This window comes from Balaenoptera physalus (assembly GCF_965194825.1).
Source record: "Balaenoptera physalus genome assembly, chromosome: 11".
NCBI lineage: Eukaryota > Metazoa > Chordata > Mammalia > Artiodactyla > Balaenopteridae > Balaenoptera > Balaenoptera physalus.
Window position 1 is genome coordinate 31706212 of NC_138896.1, and position 12806 is coordinate 31719017.

At 40.9% G+C, this 12806-nt stretch overlaps 1 protein-coding gene across 9 annotated transcripts in view; it reads right to left on the reverse strand.

The window, feature by feature from the left end:
* SPATS1 (spermatogenesis associated serine rich 1) overlaps nucleotides 1-12806 on the reverse strand; it is a 48881-nt gene that overhangs the window by 4263 nt on the left and 31812 nt on the right. For all 9 annotated transcript variants that reach the window (XM_082412527.1, XM_082412524.1, XM_082412531.1 and 6 more), the window contains 4 exons: nucleotides 11801-11948; nucleotides 7639-7760; nucleotides 6181-6342; nucleotides 687-807 (listed from right to left, as the gene is read on the reverse strand). In XM_082412527.1, coding sequence (XP_082268653.1) covers nucleotides 687-807; nucleotides 6181-6342; nucleotides 7639-7760; nucleotides 11801-11948 — 553 coding nt within the window. The remainder of the gene's footprint in view (nucleotides 1-686; nucleotides 808-6180; nucleotides 6343-7638; nucleotides 7761-11800; nucleotides 11949-12806) is intronic.

Sequence of the window (12806 nt, forward strand, 5' to 3'; positions counted from 1 at the left end):
AAGTGATATCATACAGTATTTGTCTTTCTCTGTCTGACTTATTTCACTAAGCATAATACCCTCCAAGTTCATCCATGTTGTTGCAAATGGCAATAATTTTGTTCTTTTTTATGGCCGAGTAATATTCCATTGTATATATACACCACATCTTCTTTATCCATTCATCTGCTGATGGACACTTAGGTTGCTTCCATATCTTGGCTATTGTAAATAATGCTGCTATGAACATTGGGGTGCACGTATCTTTTCAAATTAGTGGTTTTGTTTTCTTTGGAACATGATTGATTTTTAAAAATATTTTTAATATACTATACCAACTGTTTTTTCTTTTAATTTAATGACCCTCCCTTTCTCCTCAATGCTTAGTTGCAAGTACAAGTCAATCCAAATAGTAGTCACTAACCAACAATCTGATTCAGTATGAAAATTGAAGTCTTCATATTTGTTGATAATAACAGGAACAAAATTAACAACCACCTTTTTGTAGTCAAGAACCTGTGTATGATTTCAATTACACACATGTACATGTGCATACACTAAGGAACTAGGTACAGATTTTTTTAGAAATTCTCACCAAATATGTCTTGTTGAGATTCACCCCTTGTAAAATATAATTTATATGTAGTAGAAAGAAATACAATTCCTTTAAAGTTAACTAAATAACCCTAGTATTAACGTACACTTACAGTGAAAAATTCCCTGGTGGGAGAGTTGATCCTGCTTTGTGGAAGCCTTTACTCTGTTCTGGATACATATATGGATTATCTCCTGGAGTTACCTTTGGGATTCCATTCCGGGGGTCAATAACTGTGAATGGTGTTTGAAAACAAAATCATAAAAAGGGCTGAAGATGATCCACAGATTTGCTGTAAGAATTGACATGATGGGCTTCTCTGGTGGCGCAGTGGTTGGGAAACTGCCTGCCAATGCAGGGGACGCGGGTTCGAGCCCTGGTCTGGGAGGATCCCACATGCCGCGGAGCAACTAGGCCCGTGAGCCACAACTACTGAGCCTGCGCGTCTGGAGCCTGTGCTCCGCAACAAGAGAGGCCGCAACAGTGAGAGGCCCGCACACCGCGATGAAGAGTGGTCCCTGCTCGCCGCAACTAGAGAAAGCCCTCGCACAGAAACGAAGACCCAACACAGCCAAAAATAAATTTAAAAAATAAATAAATTTATAAAAAAAAAAAAAAAAGAATTGACATGACAATGGAAACAGGATAATTTAGTGTTTTATTATGAGGTGCATATAGGTATCTTAATGTTCTGTTTGTGATTGTCTCGCCTTGAGGAGATGAAAAGTGTGAGCCTAAAATAAAATAAAATAAAAATTAAAAATAAATTTTAATAAAACAGATTAAGAAAAACAAATAAAGTGCGAGCCTATGTTTGAAACGTTTTTTAAAAGGTGTTGTTATGATTACCTCACCCTGGGAGAGAAGAATAGCTTAGGTTTGGATGGGATGTTTTGGTTTAAAATGAATGGTGAATCAAAAGTATCTGAAATGATCAGCATCAACTCTGACTTGAAATCTTTTCATTCCTGAACATTAGTGCACTTTGAATCCCTGAATCCCTCCGGGATTAGAGGCAGCTCTAATTGGGGCTCTGCCTCTCCGACTGGGTCTCAGGAGGAAATCAACTAATAAGGGTTCTGCTACTCCTTCTGACTCAAAGACTAGGGTAGTGTAGCAGTAGGAGGTGACCTTCCTGGTGAAGAGGAGTCACGAAAAAGTCTACTGATGCTGAGCAAACACCGCTTCCTCAGCCCATGCTCTGACACCCAACCCAGCCGCTTCCAATGCCCCAGGAACAAGTAACTAACCACATGGAGTCAGCCTGGTACAGGATGGTCGTTTAAACCTGCACCTCTTACACCAGATGCATCTCCTAAGGGAATAATCCTGGACTGCAAGACTAACCACCTTGGGATCAGAAGCAAGGACGCATGGCTGGAAGCACAACCTCCTTCTTTGCTCACACACCCAATGAACAGGACCCTCTTTCTAATTTTTAAATGCTTGTTTTGATATTGCTCCATTCACCTGTACCCACAAGATGCAAGCCAAAGGGAGAGCTGGGGAAGATTTTTAATAAGCTGTTTCCTACCTGCCCAAATTTCTCTAGCTAACTCAGAAAAGCCATCTGCACAATTGGTGGAAGTACTTGAGTTACTGGAGTACTTGATTTTTTAATTTTCCATTTTTTACTTTTTCAAAACCCTTTTCAATAGCTAAGACTCTTCGGCTAAACTTTTTATTAGCTCTTAAGTGCAGGGAAATAACATCAACTACATCTGTGCATTGAGTGCTTCCTGAGGATGAAATTATGAGGATTCAAAGCAAGGAGGGTGGAGTGACCCTATCTTTGGAAACCCAAACCAGGGTACTGACAAGTAAAGGTCAGGTGACAGCAAGAAGTGGTGAGAAGGGCTTGAACTGTGAAATCAGTCACACCTGAGACCTAATTCAGCTCTGCAATTTCTAGTTCTGTGCCCTTAAGCAGTTTAACTTCCCTAAGCCTTAGAATCCTCATTTATAAACTGTTTATTTCAAATGTCTACTTTGCATAGCTATCATGAGTACTGAATGAGAATAATCTGGACACATAATCAGCACTCAAGAAATGGTAGCACCCTGTTTGGGGAAAGTATCCTAGGAACTTGTTTGGAAAACCGGGGCTTTTTGAAGAATGCACTAACCATTCTGTCTCTAGACTGCTCTTCTAATCTACAGATCCTGGACTTGAGCTGCAGCATTTCCAGCATCCAGCCAACCCTTCAGACTGGTCCCCACAATCTGAATTAGCAAGAGCCAATTCCTTAATATCTACCCAGTTGCTACCGTTTGTCCTGAATTCAGTGGTTTTTGTATATTGACAGACTCCTTGGTTTGTCTCAAGTCTGAAGTCAAGGGGAGATTCTGTCAGCAACCAAGGACCTCTCTGTTCAGTCCTGAACAAGTTCTTCCTTCAATTGCATGGCTTATCCCTATACTTGTGCTACTAAATGTATAAAGGTATAATCTAAGTTGTTTAATATATATTGTGCAATGTTTAGTATGTTGCACCCTTAAAGCTATCTGTCCATTTATCTTTATTTCAAAAATCTGAACATAGGGCCAGCATATACTTCTGTTCCATGTTTAATGGTGAAATTTAAACGTCAATAAATAAAAATAGTATACCCACGTAATGCTTAAAAAAAAGAAATGGGGACTTCCCTGGCGGCCCAGTGGTTAAGACTCTGCGTTTCCACTGCAGGGGGCTTGGGTTCGATCCCTGGTCAGGTAACTAAGATCCCACATGCCACACGGCGTGGCCAAAAAAAAAAAAAAAGAAATGGTAGCAGTTGTTATTATTATTTGAAATCAGGACTAGGCTAATATCACCCGCATCCCAATTTTTTTTTTTTAATCTGGAAAATTCAAGGTTAGAGAATAGGGAATCTTATCTAGTTGGGGAGACAAGACAATCAAAACAGTAAAGGGAAGGAAGGAAGGAAGGAAGGAAGGAAGGAAGGAAGGAAGGAAGGAAGGAAGGAAGGAAGGAAGGAAAGAAGGGAGGGAGGGAGGAAGGAAAAGGAATAATAAACACAAAATTCAGGACAATGTTTACTTTCAAGTTAGGAGGGAAGTGATGGGTTAGGGTTAGGATTTGGATCATCATGATAATCTCATTTACTTTTGATACGTACTTGTAGTTGGCCCAGTTCTGGCCAGTGAGACACGAGTGGAAGGAAGTCTCCCAAGGACCATATGGGAAAACTTTTCCTTCCTTCTAAAAGGGGAAGGCAACAAGAGATTTTCCTCTTTTTCATGTCTTGAATATAAAAATGATTCTTGGAACTGCAACAGTTATTTTGTGACCATAAGGTGACAAGTATCAAGACAAGAAAATCCAACACTACAAAGAATGGTAACACACACACACACACAAAAAAACGAAACGAGCCTACATCTTTGATGACATCACTGGGCAACCAGACTATATAGGGTCACCTAGACGTCAAAGCTTCTTGTTAATTACATAATAAATATCTTATGATTTAAGTCTCTGATAATTTGATTTTTCTCTTACTTGTAGCCAAGAGCATGCCTAAGCAATAGAAAGCTAAACTTAATCCCTTCTTGATTTTTCTCAGTTGTTTTCAGACATAAACCAGTTAAATAAATCCTTCCTGGGAATTCCCTGGCGGTCCGGTGGTTAGGACTCTGCGCTTTCACTGCTGTGGCCCGGGTTCAATCCCTAGCTGGGGAACTAAGATCCCACAAGCCGCGCAGTGTGGCCAAAATAAATTAATTAATTAAAATTAAAATTAAAAAATAAATCCTTCCTGTTCTACCTTATGGCTGCATCTCAATTAGGAGTGGGAAGTCGGGGTGTGCACAACAGGCTTACATGACATCAAGGCTTTAGTGGAAGGCTTTGGGTCCTGGGTCACTGTCTGCAAACCACATGGGTATCTGCTACTCTCTGAGAGTTGGCATCTATTTCTGTTGTCTGCTAAAATGGGTCGTCTAGTCTGATCCTTCAGAAGCCATCCCCCTCCACAATGCATCAGGTGAGGCACACATTTATTCTCAGATGACCCCTGGCTTGATGGTCGAAAGTGCACCGTACAGTGGCCTCCCGGCATTCCAGCTGTAAGACCAGCTCTCCTAGCTTGCTCTCTCTCTCTCTCTCTCTCTCTCTCTCTCTCTCTGTCCTAACCTCCACAGTCTTTACAAGGCACAGAAATGCTGCTATTCTTCCACGTCTCCTGGCTGGATGAGACCCTGAGGCTGGCTTTCCACCCAAACATTGCCCATAGCTATCACCACTCTCCTGCTCAGAGTCAGACCAGATGCCACTTCACCTTGAAGCTCGAGGTCTTCCCGTAGCCACCCTGTGAGGCAGAAGCCCCAGCTAGATTCACATCCGATCACCCACTAGCTTTTGATCTCAGGAGTTGGGCAGGACACAGGACTCCTAGAAGTCCCCATATCAGTGACTACTTTAGTCTGGCTTTTGGTGTATTCTCTATCCAAACAGAAGCCTTGGTCTTTTGTCTCTGCTACGAGTTTAAAAGTCTACTTTAAAACTCAAAAATGAGAGCTTTCCATTTCTTTCTCTTTGTATTCCTACTACAGCAATCTTATTCTTCCCTGAAGCAATGGCTGAATCCTGTAGGGGTATTTCTATAGAAGCATGTGCCATAAATGGTCCCTTAGTATTCAGAAACTCTTTAGGGTCTTTCAGTAAATCCACGATGGCTAGGTTGGGACAGAGGACTCACCAAGTTAAAGCTGAGGAGAGATGTATATAACTCCTCATCTCAACTACCTTTTATTAAATCAGCTGCTAAATAACAACACGTGCTTCAGGCTAAGGTTTACAGGATGTTTTCCTTGTAAAGAATATAAAGTACGGAGACTTCCCAGGTGGTGCAGTGGTGAAGAATCTGCCTGCCAATGCAGGAGACACGGGTTCAAGCCCTGGTACGGGAAGATCCCACATGCCGCGGAGCAACTAAGCCTGTGTGCCACAACTACTGAGCCTGTGCTCTAAAGCCTGCGAGCCACAACTACTGAGCCCACGTGCCACAACTACTGAGCCCACGTGCTGCAACTACTGAAGCCTGGGCACCCGGCGCCCATGCTCTGCAACAAGAGAAGCCACCGCAATGAGAAGCCCATGCACCGCAACGAAGAGTAGCCCCCGCTCGCCGGAACTAGAGAAAGCGCACGCACAGCAACGAAGACCCAACGCACCCGAAATATAAATTAACTAATTAATTTTTTTAAAAAAGAATGCACTTTAAAAAAAAAGAGAATCTAAAGTACGATTTAAATGCATATGACAGGCAGCATTTAATTAAAACATGAATTATTTTCCTCGGACTTCAGTGGAGGTTTCTATTAATAAGTATCTGAGAGAACTTATCTGATGACTTAAATGTCACATTAGCATTTTATGAAATCCAGAGAAAAACAGAAATGTAGATCAGCATATGTTGTGAGTTCTATGCCAAAAAGTGCAGTCTGCCAACCATCCCCTTCGCTTTCCTATCTTCCTGGCTGCACTTGGGTGACCTGGTGACCCCGCAGGGCTGCCCCCAGCCACGTGATGCTGGGCCTGCAGAATCATGACTCAGGAGTATTTCTGAACATTGCACAGTTAAGGTCCAGGAGGAAAACGTTACCATATTTCTTCCTCCCAAAGCACTTGTCCATCGTCCTCTCTGATAGAGACCTCCTGTTGCCGAGGAAGACCCCGTTAAAGAAACACTGCTTTCCAACATGGTAGGTGTGGATGTTGCTGCTAAGCCTTGGGTAAAATGTCCACTCAGGACGCTGCCCATCTTCTGCAAGACATCAGAAATCCTTCCATCAGCACTGCTCCCAGCGTCACAATGTAGCTGGAGGACAAAACACTGTGAAAACCCCCCCAGGCACTATCTGGCTATACAGCCTTTATTAACGTGTATAATTCCTTGGTTCCACATCGAGGGCAGTGTCAGACTCTGTGGAACTAGGCACAAAAGGCAGGGAAGTAGGAAGAAAGCTATCTAAGAGGGCTCTCTTTTTTTCCCTTTTTACCCTCCCCTTCAAAAATAAAGCCAGTTTTATGGTTGGAAGTGATGTATGGGTTAGGAAGCTCAGAGACAGTTTTACAAGCACCTACAATCCAACCTTTCTCTTATAAGTGTGCAGGAAGAACAGAATGCCCATCAACCAGGGAAGGGCTGGAACACCCGTGGCATCTTAACTGGATGATACATGGTGTTGGCAGCGACAGTGGCACATGCATGCACTACAGTGACACAGGGAAATGTGTACATACGATCATGACCAAGGAGAAAGGCTGCTGTGAGACCTTAGGCTAGTTACTGGACCTCTCAGTGTCTCTGTTTCCTCATTTGACCCTTTTCCTGTAAAATGGCTAAAGTGATTTTAAACAATAAAAGATCTCCTGACAGCTCTAGGGTTGCTTAAGAAACTCTTGTACTCTTTGGTGGCGGAGAAGGAACACAGGCTTTGGAGGCAAGCAAGTTTGGGTTCTAATCCCATCCCTCCATTTCCTAGGTTCGTGTACTTGTATGGGTGACTGAATCTCTCCAAGCCTCAGTTTCCTTCTGTGTAAAATGGGTAGGTCTGTATTAGCCACATAGGTCTATATGTATTGACAAAGAAAGAGGTCCATGATCTATTTACTTTGAGTGAAAATAATTTGTGTACTATTTTCTACTAGTGAAAATATGGTGGTATATTACAAGCAATAAATATATATATACAAACATATATATAAACGTATACATACATATACATTTCAAAATTCTCAAAGAATATATATGACACTCTTCACAGCTATGGGGCAGAATGGGAAGATTATTGGAGAATATTGGGGTATGGGTTTTTATACTCTACATACTTATTTATTGTTTTAGTATTTTGCTACAGTACATTTATGGTTTTTACATAAAAGCATTCTATTTTTGCAAAATACATGAAAATAGTTGCCCAGCAGAGTTGTTGTGAGAATTAGAGATGAAGTGTGTTGAATGCCTGGCACCTAATGGTCCTTCAGTGAATGGCACCCAACAGTATGGCAGCCTTCTGCAAAGACCCTGGGAGTGGAGGAGGACCTATGACTTACTCACTTGTCTGCAACTTAAGCAGGCTGAATTCCTGGGGATATTTATCCTTTCGGGCTTCAGGCAGTGAGGTTTCAGAGGAGTGATCAGAATGTGAGGAGGATTTCAGATCCAAATCTGCAGCAGGGCTGGAAAGGAAGCAGAAGGGTTAGATTCTTCAATGTGCTTAAATTGGAAGTTAGAAGCTGATCTTACACTAGAATTCCCCTCATGTATGAGAACTAAGACTACACCTCGATAAAAGTCCATGAGCATATAATTTATATATTCACAATTTGAGGGGACTGAAATATATTCAAAAGGTGCATGCTTAAAAAGCTTAGTGTCCAAAAGTTAAATACAGAATTATCGGGGAACTTCCCTGGTGGTCCAGTGGTTAAAAATCCACCTTCCAATGCAGAGGACGCGGGTTCAATCCTTGGTGAGGGAGTTAAGATCCCACATGCTGTGGGGCAACTAAGCCCATGCGACGCAACTAGAGAAGCCCGTGCGCTGCAGCAAAGAGCCCAGGCGCTGCAACAAAAAAAAAGATCCTGCATGCTGCAACAAAGATCCCACGTGCTGCAACTAAGACCCAACGCAGCCAAATAAATAAATATTTTAAAAAATTATCATATAACCCAGCAATTCCACTCCTGGCATATACCCAAAAGAACTGAAAACAGACCCTCAAACAGATACTTATACAAGAATGTCCATTGCACCATTACTCATAATAGCCAAAAGGTGGAAACAACCCAAATGTCCGTTGATAGATGAATAGATAAATAAAATGTAGCATATACATGCAATGGAATATTATTCAGACATAAAAAGGAATGAAGTTCTGATATATTCTACGACATGGAAGAATCTTGAAAACATTATGCTAAGTGAAATAAGACAAACACAAAAGGACAAATATTGTATTATTCTACTTATATGAAATATCTAGAATAGGTAATTCATAGGGACAGAAAGTAGATTAGATTAGATTAGAGTATCAGGAAATGGGGAGAGGGGAGAATGGAGAATCATTGCTTAATGGGCACAGAGTTTTCTGTTTGGGGTGATGAAAATGTTTTGAAAATAGATAGTAGTGATAGTTGCACAACAGTGTGAGTATAACTTAACGCCACTGAATTGTACACTTAAAGTGGATAAAATGGCAAACGTTCTGTTACATATTTTTTACCACAATTTTTAAAAAAATGAATGATGCGAATTCCCTAGCAGTCCAGTGGTTCGGACTCTGTGCTCTCACTGCCGAGGGCCCGGGTTCGATCTCTGGTCAGGGAACTAAGATCCCACAAGCCATGCGGTGTGGTCAAATAAATAAATATAAAAATTAAAATTAAAAATGCATGATATACTGATGCATGTTACAACATGAATGAACCTTGAAAACATTAGGCTGAATAAAAGAAGCCAGACACCAAAGACCAGATACTGGTGATTCCATTTATATGAAACATCCAGAACAGGTAAATCCATAGAGATACAATATAGATTAGTGGTTTCCAGGGCTGGGGGGATAGGGGACATGGGGGGTGACTGCTAAAGGGTACAGGATTCTTTTGGGGGTGACAAAAATGTTCTAAAATTGACTGTGGTAATGATTGCACAACCCTGTGAATACACTAAAAACCACTGACTTGTACACTTCAAACCGGTAAATTATATGGTATGTGAATTATGCTTCAAATAAAACTGTTGCCAAAAAAGATACGTGTTCAATTAAACTATTGACTGGAAAGAAAAAATCAGTCAGTATAAAGAGAAGAGGCAGAAATAATCAAAAACAAACCTAGACTGAAATGGCTATAATAACAGAGCATTATGTTTAATGCCGAACTTCTTGGCAGTTAGAAAGGCCTACAGCAAACTGTTGTGAGTGTCAACAGAAAAAGCAATCACTTCTGGTCTAAGTGGCCTTGTATTTGATAGATGGCCTTGGACAATGCTTTCAGATGTAGTTATCTGTTATCAAGTCACAGGATCTTTTTTCATAATATTACATCACCCTGATATTTGAATTGTTTCAAACCAACTTCATACTGATAGTCTTGTTTGCTCCCTGCAAACATCCTGTGATATAGGTGGGGTCAATAGAATCATTTCCATTTGCAAAGGAAATGCGCCCTCAAGGCAGCTAACGATAAAACACACCCTAGACAGAGGCAGAGCTGGATCTCCAGGTTAATTCCAGGCTATGTTGCCTAAAAGTCATAAAGAACCCGAATTCCATAACTCACAAGTCTTGTATAGCTCGATCTCTAGTTTGTTTTTTTTTTTAATTTTTTTTTTATTATTATCATTACTATTTTTAATTTATTTTTGGCTGCGTTGGGTCTTCGTTGCTGCGCATGGGCTTTCTCTAGTTGCGGCAAGCGGGCGCTACTCTTCGTTGCGGTGCGCGGGCTTCTCATTGCAGTGGCTTCTCTTGCTGCGAAGCACGGACTCTAGGCACGCCGGCTTCAGTAGTTGTGGCACGCGGGCTCAGTAGTTGCAGCTCGCCGGCTCTAAAGCACAGGCTCAGTAGTTGTGGCACACGGGCTTAGCTGCTCCGCGACATGTGGGATCTTCCCGGACAAGGACTCGAACCCGTGTCTCCTGCATTGGCAGGCTGATTCTTTTTTTTTTTTTAACATCTTTATTGGAGTCTAATTGCTTTACAATGGTGTGTTAGTTTCTGCTTTATAACAAAGTGAATCAGCTATACATATACATATATCCCATATCTCCTCCCTCTTGCGTCTCCCTCCCACCCTCCCTAACCCACCCCTCTAGGTGGTCACAAAGCACAGAGCTGATCTCCCTGCGCTATGTGGGGCTGCTTTCCACTAGCTATCTATTTTACATTTGGTAGTATATATAAGTCCATGCAGGGGGATTCTTAACCACTGCACCACGAGGGAAGTCCTCGATCTCTAGTTTTTAATAAACATATCTACACTAATAACTTTGAACTTTTGCAGTGTGCAGATAGAGCAAAAATGCAACAACTCAAGAGTCCCCCTCCCAGTTCAAAACGTATGATAATTTTGACACTGGAGTGAAATATGTCTCTTCTAAATATTTTTTATATATTTGTGTTTGCCAAACAAACTGTGTAGAAAAGATTGCAAGGATAAAGGGAACTTTCCAAAAGAACTTTAGAAATGTCCATCTACTTTGTTTTACTCAACAAACATTTATCTGAGTACATTTTGTGGCAGGCATTGCTCTAGACACTGGGGATCCAAACAGTCCCTACTCTCAGGAGCTTAGGACCAAGGGGAAGAGGACATGGACAGATAAACAGATGATTGTGGAAGAGTGGGTAAATGCAGAGTTGGAGAAAGCAGGTTTTGCAAAAAAGTAGTATAATATGATATTAATTGTGAAAAATAAATACATATTTCTATGCATAAGAAAGAAATCGATTTTTTCTCATGCATATAAAAAAATAAAATGTTAACATTGATTCTCTAAGAGATAAGATTATTGTGATTGTTATTTTTAATACTGTTTTTTATATTTTCAAAATTTCTACAACGAACTTAAATTACTTTCTTTATAACAAAAATTGTTAGAAAAAGGTTTTCAAAACATTTGACCATAAAAGAAATATAAACAGAGCAAAGTACAGAATACTTTTTTTCTAAACACAGTTTTACAAATAATTTTAAAGCCAACATCCAGGAGAAGAAATAAAGCATGGCCAGCCCTTTCCTCCCATTCCCCAAAAACCATCTGTGTGTCCCTTTCCCAGAGAGGTAACCACTATCCTGACTCTGACTGTTATGGTAATCATTTCTTTGATTTTCTTTAAGATTTACCACCTGTGTATGTATGTATGTATTCCCAAAAAATATGTAGTTTAATTTCACCTTCATAACAGCCAGCACTTGCACAGCCTGTATCGTATGCCAGGAGTCCTCTAATCTCTTTACAGTATATGTATTACCTCATTTAATCCTCACAACTGTGAAGTATTACCCCCATTTTTCAGATAAGAAAGCTTCACCAGGAAGGTGAAGTATTTGCCCAAATTCACTCAGATGCCAAGTGACAGAGTAAGATTTGAACCCAGTCTGGCTCCAGAATCCATGCTCTTACCAAATATGTCACACTACCTCTCAGACTGTTGGCCGCCTGGTCAGAATTGACCCCAACGTTTACAGCGCTTCCCTGGACCCTTACTTACTCTGGGTGAACAGACCCTCTGCCGGGGCTGAAAGGCCCACTGACACTTAGACCTGTTTCAATAGAAGATGAGGGGCTGACACTTCGGCCAGAGGACAATATGTTGGCAAAGCATCCCTTAGATTCCAGCAAATCATTGAGTTTAGTACCTGCAACACATAGATATCACCATTGATTATATTCATGAAAATACCTCCCACTTTATCTTGTTCCCTAGATGATAAATAATTTCTTTTTAAAAAATAACATTTGTGGGAATTACCTGGCGGTCCAGTGGTTAGGACGCAGCACTTTTACCGCCATGGCCCGGGGTCAATCCCTGGTCAGGGAACTAAGATCCCACGGGCTGCATGGCATAGCCAAAAAAAAAGTTTGAGCATTTACTGTATACTTGAGATTGTGTTAACATCTTCACACATTATCTCATTTAATTCTCATAACAATGCACAGACAGAAGTATTACTTATCCTTCCATTTTACAGATGAGAAAACTGAGGCTCAGAATGTTGAGCAACCAAAACCACATAGAAAATAAACATGTTGGCCCAGGTTGGATCACAGCTCCTGTAACACTAAAGTCTAAAAATGCTAACTTCTGTGTTAGATTGCTTGCCCCCTGGCCACATAGTTCACCTACTCTAAACTAAGTGGAAGAAAGAAGGTCTGAATTGAGCTATATATCACTGTACATTGTATTGAGCATCTCAAGAAAATTCCCCAAAGGATTTATTCATAGAAAGACTAGCGAGTATAGCTGGTGATCACAATCCAAAGAACTGTCTTCAGAACTTCTATGGGTTCCCCTCCCACTGCAGTGTCATCATTCTTTTATATCACATCTTCCCCACCAGACTGTGTCTTATTCATCTTAGTAGCACTCGGAGCAGTGCTTGGCACAAATAGATATTCAATAAATGTTTGAGTGAATAAAGGGCAAAGCATTATAACTCCCCAACCACCCAACATTACAAGTCCTGAAACCCAAGGACAGTCAGAGAGAGAAGCAC